This window comes from Micromonas commoda, chromosome 8, assembly GCF_000090985.2.
Source record: "Micromonas commoda chromosome 8, complete sequence".
Classification (NCBI taxonomy): domain Eukaryota; kingdom Viridiplantae; phylum Chlorophyta; class Mamiellophyceae; order Mamiellales; family Mamiellaceae; genus Micromonas; species Micromonas commoda.
In genome coordinates this window covers 61916-82628 of record NC_013045.1, presented here as the reverse complement: position 1 = coordinate 82628, position 20713 = coordinate 61916, and the positions used below count along the sequence as shown (strand labels likewise).

General features: G+C 65.9%; 8 protein-coding genes across 8 annotated transcripts; 5 read left to right on the top strand and 3 right to left on the bottom strand.

The window, feature by feature from the left end:
* Window positions 1–173: 173 nt before the first annotated feature.
* MICPUN_105906 (predicted protein) lies at window positions 174–1282 on the top strand (the record flags this gene model as incomplete). Its single annotated transcript, XM_002508041.1, has 2 exons — window positions 174–440; window positions 660–1282. 2 exons carry the CDS (start codon window positions 174–176, stop codon window positions 1191–1193), a joined length of 801 nt encoding a protein of 266 aa, XP_002508087.1. The 3' UTR covers window positions 1194–1282.
* A 406-nt stretch (window positions 1283–1688) lies between these two features.
* Window positions 1689–4177, top strand: MICPUN_105905 (predicted protein; the record flags this gene model as incomplete). The annotated part of the gene is made up of 1 exon (XM_002508040.1): window positions 1689–4177. The coding sequence occupies one exon, from the start codon at window positions 1689–1691 to the stop codon at window positions 4134–4136; it is 2448 nt and encodes an 815-aa protein (XP_002508086.1). The 3' UTR covers window positions 4137–4177.
* Window positions 4131–5187, bottom strand: VAMP (synaptobrevin like protein). Its single transcript, XM_002507754.1, has 2 exons — window positions 5038–5187; window positions 4131–4820 (listed from the first exon to the last, which is right to left on the bottom strand). Exons 1-2 carry the CDS (start codon window positions 5128–5130, stop codon window positions 4236–4238), a joined length of 678 nt encoding a protein of 225 aa, XP_002507800.1. The 5' UTR covers window positions 5131–5187; the 3' UTR covers window positions 4131–4235.
* A 4125-nt stretch (window positions 5188–9312) lies between these two features.
* SSIIIC (glycosyltransferase family 5 protein) lies at window positions 9313–11436 on the top strand (the record flags this gene model as incomplete). The annotated part of the gene is made up of 1 exon (XM_002508039.1): window positions 9313–11436. The coding sequence occupies one exon, from the start codon at window positions 9313–9315 to the stop codon at window positions 11434–11436; it is 2124 nt and encodes a 707-aa protein (XP_002508085.1).
* Window positions 11437–11555: 119 nt separating this feature from the next.
* On the bottom strand, window positions 11556–13786 carry MICPUN_60460 (predicted protein; the record flags this gene model as incomplete). Its single annotated transcript, XM_002507753.1, has 3 exons — window positions 11556–12358; window positions 12507–12843; window positions 13037–13786. 3 exons carry the CDS (start codon window positions 13784–13786, stop codon window positions 11556–11558), a joined length of 1890 nt encoding a protein of 629 aa, XP_002507799.1.
* Window positions 13787–14436: 650 nt separating this feature from the next.
* On the top strand, window positions 14437–17929 carry MICPUN_60459 (predicted protein; the record flags this gene model as incomplete). The annotated part of the gene is made up of 2 exons (XM_002508038.1): window positions 14437–17097; window positions 17378–17929. The coding sequence occupies 2 exons, from the start codon at window positions 14437–14439 to the stop codon at window positions 17927–17929; spliced, it is 3213 nt and encodes a 1070-aa protein (XP_002508084.1).
* A 210-nt stretch (window positions 17930–18139) lies between these two features.
* Window positions 18140–19534, bottom strand: MICPUN_60458 (predicted protein; the record flags this gene model as incomplete). Its single annotated transcript, XM_002507752.1, has 2 exons — window positions 18140–19130; window positions 19320–19534. 2 exons carry the CDS (start codon window positions 19532–19534, stop codon window positions 18140–18142), a joined length of 1206 nt encoding a protein of 401 aa, XP_002507798.1.
* Window positions 19535–19706: 172 nt separating this feature from the next.
* MICPUN_60457 (predicted protein) lies at window positions 19707–20657 on the top strand (the record flags this gene model as incomplete). Its single annotated transcript, XM_002508037.1, has 1 exon — window positions 19707–20657. One exon carries the CDS (start codon window positions 19707–19709, stop codon window positions 20655–20657), a length of 951 nt encoding a protein of 316 aa, XP_002508083.1.
* Between the last annotated feature and the right edge of the window lie 56 nt (window positions 20658–20713).

The window sequence follows — 20713 nt, the reverse complement described above, 5'->3', positions numbered from 1 at the left end:
GTCCCTGGGCTCTCACGTGGGCACCAGCTTTGATTTTCTGTGACTGAAAAGCTGCGGGGTCCACGTTTACACGTGTTTTGCACGCGTCGCCTCGCGTGTTTTTCCCTCGAACGAAAGTTCTCGCCCCCTTTCCGTGCGTCGAGCGCAAAGAGTCCCACCACACGACACGGAAGATGTCCGTCAACGCCGCGACCGTCGCGCGCCCCACCGCGGGGCTCGCCTCCGTCCCCGTCGCCCCCCGCGCGTCCGCGCGTCGGCCCGTCGCCTGCGCGACCGCGCGCGGGGGCGCCGCTTCCACCTCCTCCGGATGGTCCGCATCGTCCTCGAGCCGCAACCTCGCGCAGCGCCGCTCGGGAGCGGCGGGGCGCGACGGCGCCGCGGTCCTCGCGGTGAGGGCGCGCTCGCCGATCGCCATCGCGCGTCGCCGCCGCTTCGTCCAGGTGCGCACGCCCGCCTCGCGCCTCCCACCTCTCCCGCCGGGCACCCGCGGGCACCCGCCAGCCCTAATAAATCGTCCAACGTTATCCCGACTTTTGGAACGCGCGATCCGATCGTCGCGTTCGTCCGACCCCGCGCCCCCGCGCCCCGCCCGGGACTCGAACCCGCCACCTCCGCGATCCTCACCGTCCACCCCACCACCCTCACCACCACCACGCCAGACCAACGCGAGCCTCTTCGGCGTGGGCGCTCCCGAGGCGCTCGTCATCGGCGTCGTCGCGCTCCTCGTGTTCGGACCCAAAGGACTCGCAGACATCGCGAAGCAGCTCGGCCAGACGTTGCGCGCGTTCCAACCCACGATCCGGGAGCTCCAGGAGGTGAGCCGGGAGTTTAAAGAGACGCTGGAGGATGAGATCGGCCTCGACGAGATTCGCAACGACATCGCGCAAGTCGCCGCGCCCGTCCCGACCAAGCGCCAAGCGCCGCCCCCGGGTACAACTCCGGAGGCTTCGGCACCCGGGACGCCCGGGCCGACGGACCAGTCGACGGACACGGTGACGGAGGAGATGAGGGCGGCGGCGGCGGCGGCGGCGTGGGGCGGGGACGAGCCCGTCGCGGTCGCGGGCCCCGACGACGTCGCGACCGACGCCGACGCCAAAGAGACGGCTGCGAATGGCGATGTTCCCGGAGAGCTCGCCGCGCCGGAGGGTACCGGCGCCGCGCCGACCGCGGGGGAGGAGAGCGTCCAGGCGTGATGAGAGAGAGCGAGGCGACGGCGGCGGCGCGGGGATACGCCCGCCCGTCGTCCGTTTATCGATTATTCATTGACTTTCATGTCCGAAAACAACCACCCGGACCCTCGCGCGTGTGCGTCGACCGCCTCGATCGCCTCCCCGTCTCCCGTTGTTACGTGCGTGTGACTGAAAACGCGTGACGATCGGTTTGCCAGCTGGCGAGCACGGCACGACTCGACGGTTGGACCGGAGCGGCTCGGCACAGCTGTGCGTCGCGACGTCGGCCGTCGCTCCGGTCCACACCCCGCGCGCGGCTCGATGTTCACGTCGCCGCGGCCGCAGAAGGCGCCGGCCGGAGCGGGCGGCAAACCCGCGGGCGACGGCGGCGCGGCCGGCGCGTCCGGCTCGGCGCGCCCCGATGGCGAGGGCGGCATCGGTCACCGCCGGCAACCTTCCCGCACCTCCGAGGGATCGTCCCTGGCGTCCGACGTCGAGCCCGTCGCGTCGATCCCCGCGATGAACGCCGCCCGCGCGAGCGTCGGATCCCTCCCCGAGCTCGCGCATTCGCTCGGCGCCGAGTCCGAGGAGTCCGACGACGACGGCGACGCGGGCGAGGAGATCGCCTCGCTCCTGCACCAGGGCGAGCAGTCCGAGCAGATGCGGCTGTTCGACCTCGCGGTGCGCATGAGCGGCGAGGTGGACGTCCGCGATCACAAGCGTAACCTCAAGAAGCACAAGGCGTGCTTCACCGGGCGCGTCGCGGTGCAGTGGATGCTCACCAACGGCGTCGCGAGGACCGTCGACGACGCGGTGGCGACGGGTCAAAAATTGTCAGACGCCGGGCTCGTCAAGCCCGTCGCCGCCGGACGCGCCTTCCTCAACAGGTCCTTCCTGTACCGCTTCGGCGACGGCATGGACAGGTACGTCCAGGCGGCGCGGTGGTGTCTGTCGCAGGAGATGGGCAAGATAAGAGGCGAGGTCAAGGACGTCTGCGCCGTCGTCGATCGACACACCGCGGCGACGAGAGCCATCTCCGCGGAACACGCCGCGGCGATGGAACGCGTGGAGCTCGTCATGTTCGAGATGCGAACGCAGCTCGCGTGGACCCGAGCCGCGGTGTTCATGCTCGCCGTGGCGTGCCTCTTCCTGACGTTCGTGTGCGTGCCCGCGTCCGAGGATGACGTCAAGGAGGGCGGGCTCTCCGGGCTCTTCTCGGGGCTCTTCCAGGGGCTTTTCCGGGGCTCTTCGGCTGCGGCTCGATTACACGCGATCCTTCCCCGCGCCACGCACGCGCTCGTTACCCTCGTCGCCTCCGCGCTGTCGTTCTCCGCGGGCGTCTTCGTCGTCGATCGAAAATCCTTCGACGCGGTGCTCTACACCGCGGATCACAGGTACTTCCTCGACGGGACGGGAACGGACGCGTCGGACGATGATGAACCCGACTCGGATGACGACGAATCAGTCGGTGGATCGATCGGTGACCCGGACCGAGGGTTCCTCGCGGGTCCGGGCTCCAGCCGGGGCGTCGCGGGGCTTCGAAGGCGGCTGCGGCGGAGGGGGAGCGCGCAGAACCTGCGGATCGACGTCGACGCGACGGAGCCATCGGGGGGAACCGGATCGCGGAGAGCCGAGGTAGCCGGGGTAGCCGCCGGACGAGTGTCGGATGGTACGTACGCGGACAAGTACGTCCCGCTCGGGCCGGGGTTACGCAGCCTGAGCCAGCGCGGCGGGTTCCGCGACGTCGACTCGCCGAGGGGAACGTCGCACGCGCCGGGGACGCCGACGCGGCGGCTCGTCAGGCTGACGTCGTTCGGCAGATTCTTCGGGATGTCGCCTCGCGCCCCCGGCTCGAGGTCGGGTCGCGGAGAGGAGGGACTCGACGGCGGCGTCAGGCCGGAGGATCAGGCGCTGCCCCCGCCGGCCGCGTCCTCCGCCGTGTTCGGGGACGTGGGTTCCAAACCCGTGGGGTTGCGATTGAGCCCGGAGTATCCTCGGCAGTGGATTCCGAGCGGTCCGAGCCGACCGAGCGATGGCGTGTCTCTCCCCGCGCAGGTTCCCTTTGAATTCGAGACGGAGCTGTTCAAGGGCAAGGCGGTGATTTACCTCAGGGGGCTGTCAAACACTCCTGAGCGGGTGTTCAAGGGAAAGGCGAGGGCCATACAGTTCTCGGTGCAGGGCAGGTTCAAGCGGGAGGTGGCCATGGACGACTTGCACTTTGGCTTGTCACTCGCGAGGCCCCTTCGAAACCTTCCCACGCGGTGGCTGCTGAACCTGTGCACGCGCGTGGTTCAGAGCCTCGGGGCGCAGTACTCCATGGACCTCAGCGATCCAACCGCGGACCGTCCGTACATGCTCGCGCCCATCATCCTCGCCGCGCAGACGGTCAGCTGCGCGGCGCCGGGTCGCGAGCCCGACCTCACCCTCGCGCCCATCGAGGAGAATGCTCGGCTGACTTTTTTGGGGCACAGCGGGAAAGGCGTGGGCGCCAACGAGCGCCGGCGGAAGATCGCGAAGATCATCCGCGACGCCAAGCACGCGCGGAGGAAAGCCGGGGTCGGGGATGTCAACCCCGGCGAGTTGACGCGCGACGGCCGGGTGCCGTCGTTCGACGTCGACTCGACGTGGACGTTTTCGTTCTGGCAGTCGCAGATCGACGTGTCCAAGTACTCCGTGGACCTCGGCGTGGGGAAGTTCGACCTGGTGCCCATCATGGACGGGCAGCCCATCGCGCTGCTGTGCCAGACGAGCGACGCGTCTCGCGTAGGGTTCAGGTTCGAGGTTTGGCACGAGCGATTGCTGCAGCGCGCGCACTCGCATCAATCGCCGGACAACGTCGAGCGTAGACCCCCGCGGGACGCCGACGAGGATTCGAGTCGCGGCGACGGGGATGCGACGCAGACGGCGGGACGAGGGGAGGCGCCGGAGGAGGCGCCGGAGGAGGCCGCGGCTCGACCCGCGAGTTGAAATTCTGAACGCTTCTCTATTCACAAGTCATCGCTGAAATCTGTTGTTCGTACATTCTCCCCCCCAAAAACTGGCTCGGCTGCTCGCGAGCTTCGGCTTTTACTCCTTCTTCTTGGTGCAGTCGGAGCCGCCCGAGTAGCAGAAGATGAGGAATAGCACCAGGACGAACGCGACGAACGCGCTGGCGAACATGAGCTGCATCTTGAGCTTGTTCCACCACATCCTCTGCCGAAGCTGCCGCCCCGTCCTGTGAAAGTTATCCGCCTGAAATCGGAGATTCTCCGTCTTGTCCACGAGCAGCTCGATCTTCTCCCCGCGGTCCAGCACCTTCTCGATGTTGTCCATCATGATATTCTTCACCTCGCTCACCTGCGCCTGCACCCGGCTGACCTTCGAGAGCTCGTCGGGGTTGTTCGCGCAGTACTCCATCTGCGCTTTGATCCTGGGGCCGAACGATCGGTCCAGCGCGTGCGCGATGGCGTCTCTCGCCCTGTCGCCGTACTGGGACTTGAACTCGTCTTTCACGCGCTCGAGGCACGCGAACGGGATCTGCCGGCCGTACGCCTCGTCCGCGACGACCAGGTAGACGTACCCGTCGTCCGCGAGGTAGTTGAACGTGTGACCGTCAGCCATGAGCGTGAACTTCTTCTGCGAGTTGAGCTTCTCGAGGATCTTGGGAAGCGTCTGCGGGGTCGGGGCGGCGGGGTTTTGGGGGTCAGCGGGTGGTTTCGCGGGTCGCGCGCGCCGATCTCGAACTGGACGCGCCGGTTAAGGGCGGCGATCGCGGATGGAGTCGCGATCGCGTCGCGCCGGCGTTCCCGCGGCGCGGCTCCAGCGGCGCCGGGGGAACGCAAAAAAAAAAGGCCACAACGTCACAAAACGGAGGTAACAGCGCGCGCACCTCTGCCGCCACGGTGGCGAAGTTGCCGCTGTGCCCGGTGTGCTCGGCCAGCACGGTGGTGCCGCGGGCCACGAAGGCGTAGATCAGCGGCATGGCTGGCGTCGGACTCTGCCTCGACCGAACACGCGCGCGCCCACCCGACTTCTGCCGCGGAGCCCGGTCGTTTGCTCCGTTTCATGATTTGATTCCGCGTTTGATTCATTCGCCGGCTGGGACGAAGCGTCGGGCAGTTCGAAGCGACGATCCTCGGACCCGAAAAGGACCCAAAAAACAAACGGCCGATTCTCCCGAAATTTTTCAAACCGCCCAGCCAGAGGCGCGGTCACAGACTGTTTGTCATTGCCGAGATTTGCCAGCGTGGACCGCCAGGTTCACAACGACCGCTACCATCTGACGAGGACTCGAATTCCACCGCTACTTTCGGATGTGCCTCCGTTCGAAAACCCAGCCTGCGCGCCATACAATTCCACCCGAGAATTGTTGTTATCCACCGGTTCGTCGTCTCTCGCCGGAGCAGTGGCACTCTCGCTTTACCCTAATAACAGTGAAATTTCAAACCGAGGCGACACTCTCGGGTACGCTCGGACACGGCCGCTCGGTCCACACTCGCCCATCGCGCGGGCTCGTGAACGTCGTCCGGCCACTCGTGAGGTACCGCGAGCATCGGAACCGGTCGGAATCTCGTCGAGAGCCGCTCCGCCCCCGCGCCCGTGGAAGCCTTCTGAACGTTTTTTCCGCAGGCATCCTCGTCCCCGACCGTCGGGCAGATCACCACCCCCGTCCTCCGCCAACCGCCGGCGTCCCCTCCTCATCCGAGCGTGAGCGGTCGCCGCGGCGATGGTGCCCTCGATAGCTACGGTGGATGCGTCCATCGCCGCGGCCGCCGGCAGGGGCCGCGGCGCCGTCACCGCCGCGCGGGGAAGATCGCCCTCGCCCGTCGCGCGGACGCCGACGCGTCGAGGCGTCACCGGGCGGGCGACGAACGCGTCCGCCGTCCTGCGCCCCATCGTCGCCGACGTCGTGCGCGATGAACCCGCGGGCATCGGTGGCCCGGCCATCCCCGTCATGCGCCGCGGCGTCCGCCCCGCGCGCTCCTTCGACCTCGCGACGCCGCCGCGCGCGCGTGGCGCCCGCGCGCGAACGAACGCGGCTGACCCGGGCGGATCCGAGGTGATGAAGTCAGTCGCCGAGCGCGTCAAGGCGGCGCGCGAGCTCGCCAAGCGCCTCGCCGACCAGGAGGCATCGATCGGCGGCGGCGGCGACGTCGCGGCGCCGCCGCAGGCCATGGACCCGCCCCCGGGCCTCGCCTCCGCGGCGGACGACCTCGAAGACAAGGTCGAGGCGCAGCGGCTGGCGCAGGGCATGATCCGCGACAAGGGCGGAGACGTCGACGCCGCAGCCGCCGCCGCCACCGCCGAGGCCAACCGCGCCGCCGCCGAGCTCGCCCAGGCGGAGGCCGAGGCCCAGGCCTACGCCGCCCGCGCGGTGAGCGACATGGACGAGGCGGTGACGCGCATCCGACAGGAGGCGGCGAAGAGAGTCGCCGCCGCCGAGCGAGAGCTCGAACGGGAGCGCGAGGCGAACAAGCGCGCGCTGGTGGACGCCACGACCAGGGCGCAGACGCTCCAGACCACCCTGGAGCAGGTGAAACGGGACAGCGACGAGCGCGTCGCTAACGCCGAACGCGCGAGGGCTGACGCGGAGGCCACCGCCGAGACGGCGAGGCTGGAGCTCGAACGCATCTCGACCGACGCCGCGAACAAGGTGGCCACCGCGGAGGAGGCGGCGCGCGTTGGCGTCGCCGACGCGGAGAGCGCGAGGGACGCGGCGCTCGCGCAGCTCGAGGAGACGCGTAAGGCGGCGGAGAACGACGTCAGCGCCGCTAAGATGGTCCAGGAGGAGATCACCCGGCAGGAGGTTGAAAACGCGGAGCGCGCCGCGGAGGCGGCGGTGATCGAAGCCGAAGATCGCGCCAGACGGGCGGAGGAGGAAGCGAGCCGTCGCATCAAGGAGGCGGAGGAGAGGCTGGAGCGGGAGGTGAGCGCGGCGAGGGAGGGCGCGGAGGGGGCTCGAGAATCCGCGGAAGATATCCTCGCCGAGGAGTTGGCGAAAACCGAAGAGGCGCTCAACGCCGCAGAGGAACTGTCCAAAATTGAAATCGCCGCCGCGAGGGAAGAGGCGGCGGCGAAGATCGCCGCGAAGGACGCCGAGATGGCCAAAGCGCTCGCGGAGGTGGAGCGCCGGATGGAGGAAGAGGTGGCGAGCGCGCAGGCCAAGGCTAAGCAACAGATTGACGACGCCATGACGAAAGCCAGGGAAGAGGTTGCGAACGCGCAGGAGGAGGCGCTCGAGGCGGCGCGAACCGCGGAGGCGATCCAGGCGGCCAAGGAGGCGGTGGCGGCGGCGGTGCAGGCGGCCGAGGCTGACGTCGTGGACGCTAAGAAGAAGGCTTCGGATTCCGAGAAGGAGATTGAACGCATCCAGCAGGCGGCGGCGAAGGAGATTGAGTCGCTCTCGGCGAATTTCAGGAAGCAAATCGCGGAGGTCAAGACGGAGGCTGAGGACATGGCCGCCGCCAAGATCGAGGCGGCGCTCGAACGCGCCGAGAAGGCTGAGGAGGAGGCGCGAAGGGTCAAGGAGGAGGCGCAGGCTCGCGCCGACGCGGCCATCGAGGAGGCTATCGCCGCCGCGGAGAAGGACGTCGCGTCGGCTGAATCCAAGGCTCGAGACGACGTCATCGCCGCGAAGAAGGCTCAGGGCGTCGAACTCGAGCGACTGCGCGCCGAGATGGAGGCGAAGATCGCGGAGGCTAACCACGACGCCGAGTCGCGGATCCAGGCTGCCAAGAACGAGGTGAAGATTGCCGAGGAGGAAGCCGCCAAGGCAATCGCGAAGGCTCGCGAAGATTCGGACAACTCCGTGGCGGTGGCCAAGTCCGAGGCTGAGGCTGCGGCTGCCGAAGTTCGCAATCAGGAGATCGCCGCCGCCAAGGCTGAGGCCGAGACGGCGCTCGCCGAGGCTGAGGTTGCCCTCGCCGAGGCTGAGCTGGCGCTCGCCGAGGCCAAAGCCGCGACCGAGGCTGAGAAGGAGAAGGTTCTGCGGATGGAGCAGGAGAGAGAGAACGCGGTCAACGAGGCTAAGAACGCCGCCACGAAAGCCGCGGAGGCTTCCATCGCCGAGGCCAGGAAGGAGAAGGAGGAGGCTGAGTCCATCGCCTACGAGACCATCGAGGCGGCGGAGGAGGCGAAGGAGGAGGCTGAGGCTGCGCTCGCGCGTCTGAAGGAGGAACAGGACGCCAAGGCGGTTGAGTTTGAGCAAAAGATCGCCGCCGCGCAAGCCGCCGCCGAGGAGGCCAGGTCGGAGGCGGCCGAGGAGAAGCGCAGGCGATCCGACCTCGAAGCCGGCAACGAGATGGAGAAGATGATCGAGTTTGAGAAGAGGGTCGCGAAAGCCACGGCGGATCTCGAGAAGACGCTGGAGCAGGAGCGCGAACAGCGAGAGCAGGCGGAGACGGACCTGGCCAACGCCAGGCACCGCGTGGAGTCACTCACCGCCGAGCTCGACACCGTGCAGACGGAACTCACCCTGTCGCAGAAGGAGGAATTTCGCGCGGCGAGCGGCGACGAGCGAGTCCGCGCCGAGTTTGCCAAGCTGCAGCTCCTGCTCGACAAGAAGAACGAGCAGATCGCGCTCCTCCAGACCAAGCTCGGGATCGCGCCCCCGGCGATGCCGGGGATGCCGCCGAGCCCGCAGCAGCAACCCGGGACGACGCCCCAGGCGCCGGGAGTCGCTCCCGCTCCCGCGCCCGTCACCGCCGCGCAGGTCAAGACGGCCGAGGAGCAGGAGCTCGAGAAGCTCCTCAGCGAGGTTCTCAGCATGCAAACCCCGGTGAGCGAAGCCGTCGCCGCGGCGCACGCGCAGCTTGGAACCAACAGCGGCCAGCAGCTTCAGAACATGTCCAACCCCGCGGATACCATCAACCCCGACACGGGCATGACGGCGCTGCAGGAGGTGTACGCCGCCGCCTACCACAAGGAGCTCGAGATGCGGAAACGCCGGCGAAGGCTGGAGGCGGAGCAGTGGGTGGCTTCGCAAACGGACGTCGTCGCGTCGCACGTGGACGAGGTGTACCACTGGCTGGGCACGAACCCGAAGCCCGGGGACAACGCCATCATCTACAACCGCCGCAACAAGAAGCACGGGTTCGGCGACGGCGGACAGTGCATCATGCACATGGGATACAACGGCTGGCAGGGTCAGCCGCGGCAGGTTGGCATGCAGCCGCTCGCGCACGATCATCCGGCGCGAGTCGAGTACTGGCTCGACAGCGGCGGCGGCGACTGGTGGATCGCGGATCCGATTTACATCCACCCGGAGGCCAAGGTGCTCGACTTTGTCTTTTCAAACGGCGAGGGCCAGTACGACAACGCGGGCGGGCGCGATTACCACGCGCCGGTGGGCTTGGAGGACGGCACCCTACCCCCCGAGGAGGATCACGTCGCCAAGCGCGAGGAGCTCCTCGAGGAGGAACAGGGCCCGCTCGACGCCACCGCCGCGCACAGGGCGGGGCAGCGCGCGGAGCGCAAGTTTCTCGCGAGGTCATCCTTCGCGCCCAGGCCGCCCGAGGACCCGGCCACCGCCAAAGTCGTCACCGTCCCGGCGATTCCCGTCGCGGGCAAACCCGTAGACGTCTTTTACCGCCTGGACCGTTCCGACCCCAAGTGCCCGTTGCGCACCAACGACGTGTTCATCCAGGGCTCGTGGAACCGGTGGACGCACTCGGACGGGTTCGGACCCACGCAGATGTTTCCGGCGGATCCGAGCATGCTGCCGGGGGGACCAAACGCCAAACCCGCGTACACGGCTAAGATTTTTGTCCCTAAGAACGCTCACGTCATGGACTTTTACTTCAAGGACACGCAGGCCAACGGCCAGGGGAACTACGACAGCAAGTACGGCCTCGATTACCACGTCAACATCACCGGCGCCGCGGGCGGCGGCGACCCCATCATGCGCGTGGTCAACATCGCGGTGGAGATGGCGCCCATCGCGAAGGTTGGAGGCATGGGCGACGTCGTCACCGCGCTCTCCCGCGCCATCATCGAGAAGGGTCACAACGTCGAGGTGATCTTGCCCAAGTACGACTGCATGGACCACGAGCAGATCGACGGCTTGCACCTCGCGGATGAGTTCACGTGCAACGGCGTCGAGATCAACGTCTGGAAAGGCGACGTCGAGGACGTCCCTGTGACTTTCCTGCAACCGGAGAACGGCCACTTCGACGTCGGGTGCATCTACGGCCGGGGCGACGACCACATCCGGTTCAACTTCTTCTGCGAGTGCGCGCTGGAGTGGTTGAAGGTGACGGACGCCAAGGTGGACGTGGTGCACTGCCACGACTGGTCGTCGGCGCCGGCTATCTTCGCGCGGCGATCGCGGCTGCCGGCGGGGTGCGCCACCGTGTTCACCATCCACAACCTCAACTTTGGGCAGGACCTCATCGGCAGGGCGATGGAGCGCGCGACGTTCGCGACCACCGTGTCGCCGACGTACGCCAGCGAGATTGCCGACCAGGGCGCGATCAGGGTTCACAAAGAGAAACTCGTGGGCGTCCGCAACGGCATCGACATCGAGATTTGGGACCCGATGACGGACGAGTGCCTCGAGCAAAACTACAACGCCGACTCGTGGAAAAACGGCAAGGCGGTCGCCAAGCGCCAGCTCGCGGAGAGGCTTAAGATGGCGATGCCACCCGCGGACCACTCGGTGCCGCTCGTGGGCGTCGTGGCGAGGCTGACGCACCAAAAAGGGGTCCACATGATCAAGCACGCCATGTACCGCACGGTTGAGAACGGCGGGCAGGTTGTCCTCCTGGGCAGCGCGCCCGACGGAAACGTTCAGAGAGAGTTCAACCAGATGGCGGAGGACATCGGCAACAGGTTCCCGGGCCAGTCCGGCTTTGTGTTTGCCTACGACGAGCCGCTCTCGCACCTCATCTACGCGGCTTCGGATATTTTACTCGTGCCGTCGATGTTCGAGCCCTGCGGTTTAACGCAGATGATCGCCATGCGCTACGGATGCATCCCCGTCGTTCGCAGGACCGGCGGTCTGAGGGACACCGTGTTCGACGTGGACGACGACAGGGAACGCGCCGCGGAGCAGGGCCTGACTCCCAACGGCTTCTCTTTCGACGGCAGCCAACACTACGACATCGAGTACGCCCTGGATCGCGCGATGCGCATGTACGCCAGCGAGAAGACCAACTGGGATACCCTGGTGGGCACGACGATGCGACAGGATTGGGGCTGGACGGACCCGGCGGACACCTACGTGGAGCATTACTGGAAGGCGACGAAGAGCGCCAAGTACCAGGCGGCGCAGGGTCTTCACCGCGACTGATTTCATTCTTTTCTGTGTGATGATAAGGGTTTTAGATGTGACGCAAGCATGTCAATGAAAGATTTGTATTGAGACTCGCCCAGCCACGTGGGAGGTATCGTATCGTCAATCCGTTCATCTCAGAGCGCGGTGCGCTTCTTCTTGGCCGGCGGCAACCCCTCCTGCTCGTGCCTCGCCTCGACGGCCGCAATCGCCTTCTTGACGTCCTTGAAGTAGCCGAGGTGCCCACCGTGGCGTGCCGGGACTTTCGCTATCCACTTCTTCTCTCGATTGCACCAGACGACACCAGTGCAGCCGGATTTGGGGCACGCCGGGCGCTTCCTCTTGGTCTTCTCGACCATCTTGGTGGCGGCGCGGATGAGCTCGTCGGAAACCTTTTCCCCTGTCCCCGCCGGCGGCAGCCCGAGCGCGGTGCGCTTTGTCGCGATGGCCGCAGCCGCCTGGTTGACGTCATCGCGCGCGAACGTTCCACAGTTCACGTGCGTCCGCTTTTTCCCGTCGACTCCGCGGAGGTGAAACCCCGCATCCCACTTGTCTTTGGTGTTGTTCCAGGACACGCCGACGTGCTCGGTCGTCGGGAACGCGCCCCTCGCCTGCCTCGCAGCGACTTGCGCGTCGCTGCCCTTCTTGGAGTTTTCGCGGAGGTTGGCGGCGGCCTCGAGCTTCTGGTCGGCGAGCTCCTTGTCCGTCCACTCCGAGCCGCGGCCGTACCCGTGGAGGTTGAGGTTGGCGGCGGCCTTGAGTTTCTGGTCGGCGAGCTCCTTGTCCGTCCACTCCGAGCCGCGGCAGTACCCCCACTTGCTGAGGTGCTCGCGGGCAGCCTCGAGCCTCTTCTCGAGGGTGACGGGGTCCACGTTGCGCCCGAAGCGGCCCCACTTCTGCATATGCCTCCGGAACCAGCGCCTCCGCGTCGCCGACCACTCTGCGGATCGTGACGGGGCGAGGCGGGGGCGAGTCGTCAGCGTCCAGGAAAAACCCCGCGAAGAGGACGGAAAATATTACCTTCGAAGGTACCTTCGAAGGTAAGGGTTTAGGATGAAAAATAAACCGAGCGGGACGGGTTCACTCACCGGTGCCGTAGAGGCCGTGCCTCTTGAGCCAGTCGCGGCGGTATGCCTCAATCTTGATCGCGTACGCCTCGTCCCATTCGCTGCCCATCTCCTTGACGAGCGCGGCGCGGAGCTTGTCCGCGGCGTCGGGAGCGCCGCCGAGGAAGGTCACCAGGTGCTGGAAGCCCTCGAGCCACTCCGGGCGGCACAGCACGATCCGGACCCACCGCGCCTGGGTGAACATGCTGAGGTGCACGCACTTCTTCCTGTGCACCTTAAGCTTGTCGTCGTTCCAGAGCGTCCGGTTCTTCGCGGCCTTGCCCTTCTCCGGGATCTCCTTCTTGGTCCACGTTTCAACCTGTACATGGATGCGGGAAAAAGTGATGCGGGAAGGAGGTGGAAGTGAAAGTCAGCGAGATGTTCGCGAAGGTGTGTAGACGTGCGAGGGGGAGAGGGAACGATCGAAGTCCGGGTCCCAAAGGCGACCGGCGATGGCGCTGCCCCATTCGCCATCGCCGCGAAAACAGATGCGGGCGGGTTCAAAAATATACCCCGGCACAGCTGGCGACGCCGGCCAGCTGTGCAGCCGCCGCACTCCCACCACGAGTTCTCCATGAGCGGCACCGTCTGGCGGGAAGGAGATGCGCGTGACCCACTTGCGCTATTCCCCTATCTCCCGCTAGACTTACCGCTTTGCCGAAGCCCGCAAAGTTCGTCGGCGTGCCCAGCGTGTTGAGAGCTGCGACTTGCAGAGCGTTCAGCTCCTTGGAGACCTCGTGCGGGAGGTGGGCCACGATCTTCCTGCCGATGTTGTACGTCGCCGAAAAGCACACAACGTTGAAGATGACAAGCGAACCGAAGTTCGCGGGTCCGAGGGCTGTCTTCACGAGCCCCCAAACACGCGACTTCAGGTCGAAGCCGCCGGCGTTGTCACGCAAAGCACGAAGGACACCGAAGAGGCACAACTCGAGGGTTTCGAAGTGGCCGGCGAGGACCGAGAAGGCCCTCAGCAGCCCCTCCGGGCCCCACTCGTTGTCGCCGATGTCAATCGGCGTAAACCCCATGGGTTCGTTGGTGTACTCGCGGCTTACGTCGACGAGTTCGCGCGCAAGTTCCTGCTGCGTAGCGAACTCGTCGGCGGGGGAGAGGAGGGGGTCCGCTGTGGCTGCGGCGCGGCGCTCGCCGATATCCTGTGCGAGCAGTACGAACTGTCGCCGAGAGGTGATCTTGCGCCGCTTCCGCTTATTCGTTGCGGAATCAACAGCGACCCCCGGCTCGCGCACCCAAGGCGCGCGCGCCATGATGATGCGTGCGGCCGGCGCGAGTCCTTGTGTCGCGAAAAGTAAAGGGGTGCACAGGTATGTTTTTTTACAGGAGGCGGGCGAGCGGTGACGCGCGTCCAAGGTGGCGTCTGATTACGATTCAACCCGGGTTTGTCGCGGGCGAACGATCGATGAAGGATCTCCCGTGTGTGATCCGTGTCCAAACCTCCGAACACGCGCCTCTTTCGGTCGTCTGATGCCTCGAGCGGGGGCGAGGAGGGGGGGGGCCGAAGCTGTTGTAAAAATATTTGACGATCCAGTGCGTTTGCCCACTAACACTTTCAAACTACTCCAAGGGCAACACACCCATCAGCCCCCGCCCCCTTCCTCAGTCACCGGTAAGACCATCACCCTCCCCTTTCTCCACAGCCTCGCACCTCTCGTCTAGGATCCCCACCGCGTTCCCATGATCCATGTCGACGACGATCCAAGGCACAACATGTTAACAGCGTTACGAGGTTATAAAGTTCGCCCGCTCGTCGTCCTGAATCTGTCGTCCTGTCACGTCAGTGGCCCTGTTTTCTTGGAGCACACTTTCCGCGGCGCCGGAAGGGGCGGGGAGGCGACTGGGCTGGGTCTTTCCCGCCCGTCCCCCTCGCGTCGGCCCTCTCCCGGCTCAGTCCACCGCGATGGTGCACTATCGCCGGATGGTGGCCGCGGCGCTTCACAAACTCGAGGAGGATGCGCGGGAGAGCGGAGCCCCGATCGATTTGGGCACCGGCGAAGGCGGCGGCGGCGGCGGGGAACGCGGCGACGGCGTCGACGATCACGTGGACGACGGGTCGTTCCACGGGTCCACGGCGCAGCAGGTTGGCGCGATGGTGCTCAAGCTGCACGCGGGAGATCCACAGCTGGACCGCGAAGACTGGTATCAGAGGGTCCGGGCCGCTCTCAGGGGCCTGACGAAGGACGGGGAGGTGGACATGCTGAACCTGAACCGCTTCAGGCTGGCGGTGGAGGAAGAGGGTGACGGGGTGACGTGGAAGCTGAACGTGCGGTTCAACGACGAGGACCTGATGCAGGTGGAGGTGGAGGTGAGAGCGAACCCCGACTCGGATACCCCGCGACTCGACCCGAGACGGGAGGACGCGCGCGTCGCGACCCAAAGACCGATCCCGCCCTTTTCGTTCGCCCCGAGCGAAAGATTCTTCAGCACATCGCTCCCCGCCTCTCGATACTCACCGTCCCCACCCGCCGTCATCCACCCTTCGCAGCCCACGTGCACGTGCGCGCAAATACGCGAGCTGGTTCGGACCAAGTTTGGCGCCAGGATGACCTCCGAGCGGGTGCGGCTCAGGTTCAACGGCGCCGAGGTTGGCACTCGCCGAGGCGGTGACGCGTCCAACCTCGGCGGTGACGCGTCGACGGCGCCGGCGCGACCCGAGGCGACGCGGCTCGCCGAGGCGGGCGTCACCGACGGGTCGACGCTTGACCTCATGATCGAACCCGTCGACAGGGACCCCGAGCCGGACCCCGAACCAGAGCCCGAGCCAGAGCCAGAGCCCGAGCCAGAGCCGGAGCCAGAGCCGGAGGAGCCGGCGGCTGCCCCCGTGGTTAACCGCGAGGAGAAAGATACGCGGTACGCTACGCACTGCGCGTGTCGTCTCTGCGGCGAGATGAGGGAGAAGGCTGACTTCACCGCGACTGTCTGGAAGAGGAGCCAAGCGGATCGCATTTGCAAGCGTTGCGTGGGCAAGGAAATGACGTGTCGTTTGTGCTCCATACCGAGGCTTTGGCGTTATTACACTGGCTGGTTACACCAGATTAAGCGTGAGTGCGACGTGTGCACGCAGAGCGGCCAATGCGCATTGAGATTTTGCAGCGGCTGCAAGCAGATGAAGCTGATGATGGACTTCTCAAATAATCAGGCTCAGAAGAAAAACAAAGTGCGGATGTGCCAAGTTTGCATGGGCAATGCAAAGGAGGACAAGTCAATTGGCCTGAAGCTCCGGGAAGGAGATGTTATCGTTATTGACTCGAAGAGGCAGCCCGGGGAAGGGGTGAAACAGTGCAGCAACTGTGGCGAGTTCAAGCCGAACGACCAATTCACGAAATCTCAGCTTAAGAGGTCGGCCAGTGCACGGCGTTGCCTGGAGTGCCTGAAAACATGCCTGAAAGATGTGCCGCATTCGACGGACAGCACCTCGAAACCTCCGGAGAGTACCTCAAACCCCCCGGAGAGCGATACCGACGAGCAGCTGAACCGCCACGAGGTTGTCGAGAAGGAGGCGGTCGGTGACGGGGGATGGAACGAGGGCGGCGACGGCTGGGTCAACCTGGTCAAGGAATCCGGGGATGAACGGGAAGACGACGTCGAGGAAGAATTTATCGAGGACGACGGCTTTGACGATTATTACGAGGAAGAAAACGAGGAGAGGAACGGCGACAGCCGCCGCGCCTCCGTCAACGCATCTCTCGGCCTCCCCGACGAGGAAGACGCGGAGTTTCTGGACGCTTCCGACTACGAGCGAGACTCGCTCTCGGGCGACTCCCACGAAAACTGTGAACTGTACGGGACTCTGCACTCCCAAGTGTCGTCCTTCGCGTCCACCGCCGGGCCGGACGATTCGGACCTGCAGGACAGGCTCGTCGTGCAGAAGAAGGTGAGCGAGGCGATCACCGCGCTCTATCCGGAGGCGCGGTTGGAGGTTTTCGGATCGGGCGCCACCGGGCTGGCGCTCAAGTGCGCCGACATCGACCTCGTGGTGCTAGGCGTGGGGCCCGAGCCCTCGGCGGGCGGGGGAGGGTTCAGCAGAAACGATCGCGAGGATCTCGTTCGCATGCTACGCAAGATTGAGAAGAGCCTCAGGCGGGAGAAGATCGTCTGGAAGGCGAACGTGATATCCACGGCGAAGGTGCCGATCATCAAGATGAACGCCGGGCGGTACGCCGTGGACCTCACCGTCGGCGCGAGCAACGGCCTCTCCGCGGTGCAGTGGATCAAGGACCGGGTGAACGATTTCGTCGCGATGCGACCGCTCATCCTGGTCCTCAAGAAGCTCCTGAAGACGCACCACCTCGACGACGCGTCCACCGGCGGGTGCGGCGGGTACCTGCTCGTGTCGTTGGTGGTGTCGCACCTGCGCCAGAGCGGCGAGCCCGGGCGGTCGGCAAACCCGAACCTCGGCGCGCTCCTGTTGGGTTTCCTGAGGCGATTCGGGAACGAATTCGACTACTCTCGGATGGCCGTGGCGGCGGGCCGGCCGAGCGGGGTGATCCGGGCGAAGGACCTGGTCGTGGGCCCCGGGGCGTTTGGAATGAGGCCGATGATCCTCGCCGAAGATCCGCAGGTGAGCGTCGCACGCGCCGTTTCTTTTTCAACCCTTTTCTTTCTTCTTCTCCGCGGGTTTGTGAGGTGGACGACGGTACGCCGTGCGCGATGATTATCATTGCATTTCTCGTACTGAGCGTGGGGTTAGCGTCCTGCAGCATGAAGAGACTGGGCTCTGTCCCATCGTTGAGCGCACGGCGTCGTCCAGCCGCGACCCAAAACCCGACCCCCCGTCGCGTATTTGTTTTGGTCATTTTCCATCCGTTTACCGACGCTCACGCTCGCTCGTGTTCGCGCAGGAAACCGGCCGCAACATCACCGGCGCGGCGTACCGCTTCAAGGAGGTCCGCGCCCTGTTTCGCTCCGCGTTGGAGTACATGTCCGCCGTGGGTGAACTCGCGTTCCTGCAGGAGCTGGCGTCACCGGCGCCCCTCAGCCGGGGCCCGCAGGCGCCGCCGCCGCGGCCGAGCGGCGGGGGCGGGGGGGGCGGTCCGTCGTGGCTTCAGGACAAGCGAAGCTTCTCTCTCAAGCGACCGAGGGAGGAGGGCGCTGGCGTGGAGGCGCGTGAGCCCAACAAGAAGGGAAAGTCCCCGCCCAAGAAGGGAAAGTCCCCGCCCAAGAAGGGAAAGTCCCCGCCTACGAAGGGAAAACCGGAAGGCCAAAAGAAGGGCCAAAACCGGAAGGGACAACGATATACAAACAAGAATCCGGCAACGTGGACCCCGCATAAGGTCAAAATCGAGGCAGCTAAGGCGAGGATCGCTGCGGGTGGTAAGTCGAATAAAGGGGTGAAGAAGTCACCGCGCATCGCGGCGAAGAAGAAGTCGCGGGGAGGTTGGGCAACCGAGTGATACGCCGCAGAATTACCATAGCACACGTAGAAAATGTAGTCGAGACAAGTTGAATGTCCACACGTTAAACAACGCGCGCGACCACCTCCTCGCGCGCGTGCACACCCCCCTCGAAGAGCGCGGCCTCCTCCTCATCATCATCGTCGTCATCATCCCCCACCGCGCTCCACTCATCGCCACCGATCGTATCATAATCGTCGGTGGCGTCACTCAAAAAACCGACCCCGACGTCTTGCCCATTCGCCGCAGCAGCGTCTCCTCCTTCTTGCACCTGACGCCAGCTGTGCTGGGCGCGGAGATGACCGCCCTGCCCTCGCACCCGTCCTCCTTCGCCGCCGCGAGCATCGCGTCCGCCACCTCCACCGCCAGGAAGGTCGCCATCGTGTCCGCGTCGACGTCGGAGCCGTGGCCGCCGGTGAGCGCGAGCACCGTCGGGCCGGCGCCCGACAAAAACGCCCCGTGAGCGCCCATGCCCAACGCCGCGTCGATCATCTTCTGCATCGGGAACGCGGCGCCGCGGTACGGCTGGTGGATCACGTCCTGGCACGCGTACCTGAGCGCCTCGAAGTTATCCGTGGCGAACGAGTTGATCAGCATCGCCGCTCGGGAGATGTTGAACACGGCGTCCGCCACCGGAATTTCCTTTGGCAGCGCCGCCCTCGTCTCGCTCGTCAGCGACTCGAACTCGGGGATGAAGAGGACCGCCTGCATGCCCTTGGGGAGCCCGATGGCCTGCGTCACCCACTGCTTGCCGGTGTTGATGGACACCTGGAATCCGCCGTAGATGGCGGGTGCGACGTTGTCGGGGTGCCCCTCCGCGTCGGCGGCGAGCTGGAGCAAGAGCTGCTTGGTCTGGGGCTTGGCGAGGTCCTGGCCGGCGAGGGCGAGTCCCGCGGCGAGTCCCGCGACGAGGGCGGCGGACGAGGACCCGAGCCCGCGCGCGGGTGGGATGCGGTTGACGGAGGTGAACTTGATGTCGTCGATCGGGAGGTGTTCATCCGGGTAGATGGCGGCGTAGCCGTCCTTGACAGCCTTTATGATTGCGTTGGACTCGTCGCGGGGCAAGGAGGTTTCACCCTCGCCGATGATGTCAACCTTGAACGCGCCGCGCTCGAGGACGAGCTCGTTCTCGAGGTCGACGGCGAACCCGAACGAGTCGAAGCCCGGGCCCATGTTCGCGCTCGTGGCGGGGACGGTGATGCTGTCGTGAGGTGGGATTCGAGAGCGGGGGCGGAGGCGTCAGCGCGGTGATTCACACGGTTGGGTTTCGGGCTCGCTCGGGGTTTAGGGCTGGATTAACGGTGATGGCCGCCGGGTGAAGGGGGCGCGCGGGGTCGAGGAGCGGGTCGAATCGATCCGATCCCGCGCTCGACATCGCGCGAGTACTCACGTCATCTTCTCGCCGCGGTTGAGGTCCACCTTCTGGTCCCCTCGCAGGCTCCGGTCGGTGCTCCAGGTGGCCTTGAAGTCCTTGGTGGCCTTCCCCGAGGATTCCCCCGAAGCGACGGCGACGAGCCGGGCGGCCTTGGCGGGGCGGCGGCAAGTGCGGGGGCGGGCGAACGCGACGCGCGGCGCGACCGCAGACATCGTGAGGGTGGCCGGCATCGTGCGACGGGGACCGATCGGCGGTGCAGTCGCTAAACAGGTGGGCTCGGCGGGCTGTGGGTTCCAAGCGCGTCGCCAAAACTCACTTTTGTCGCTTTTGGCAATCCACCGAGCGCCGGCTGCTGGTTCTCGTCCAGGTGGGTGCTGCGATCGAGCGGCGATCCAGACCATCATGTCCGGAGGAGGTGCGGAGCTGGCCTCCCGCTCCAAGAATGCGGGGGGTGTCATATCCCGCGCCAAGACGGGGCTTCAGCGGCTGGCGCGCAGGATGGCCCTCCTCGTGGCGCTCACCTGCGTCGTCCTCTTCGCGCTCCGGGCGCTCCTCAACTTCGACGTCTCCGGCGCCACCTACGGGCTCATCGCGTGGCTGCGAGACGACATCAACGTCTCCACAGGGTGCATGGTGCTCGTCATCGCGACCGCGGTGGCGACCCCGCTGATGCTGAGCACCACCCCGATCAACATCGGCGCCGGGGCGGTGTACGGGGTAGTGCTGGGAACCTTCGTCACCCTGGTCGGGCACGTCGCGGGAGCGTGGATATGCTACGTGTGGAGCCGATGGTGGGCGCGGGACTGGATCGCGAGAAAGATGCGGTCCTCGGAGACGCTCACGGCGCTGAACCACGCGCTCGCCAAGGGCGGAGCGGGAATCGTGATGCTCTCCAGACTCTCCCCGCTGTTCCCTTTCGCCATGTGCTCGTTCTGCTTCGGCGCGTGCAACGTGGGGACCTGGGACTACCTCATGGGAACCACGGTGGGGCTGGCGCCGAGCACCCTCATGCTGTCGTGGGTCGGGGTCACCATCCAGAGTTACAGCAAGAAGGGCGCGACGCAGGAGGGACACAGCGCCGCGGACTACAGGAGACTGTGGGGGGTCATCCTGCTCACCGTCGTGTCGTCGGTGCTGCTGGGGTGGAGGGTGAAGGCGGTGATCAAGGCGCAGGCGAGGGAAGCGGAGAGGAGCGGGCTGGTCATCGGCACCGCGGGGGTGGGAGGGACACCGGGCAAGGGGCGGGGGACGACGGGGCTCAAGCGGCTGACGGAGTCGAGGATGGGCGCAAAAGGCGGTGCGCTGTCGCGGGGGAACAGCGGCGAGAGGCTCCTGGTCGCCGCGGCGGTGTAGCGAAGGTACGAATAGAACAGACTGCGTAAAAATTTGGGTCAACACCGATGCGAATA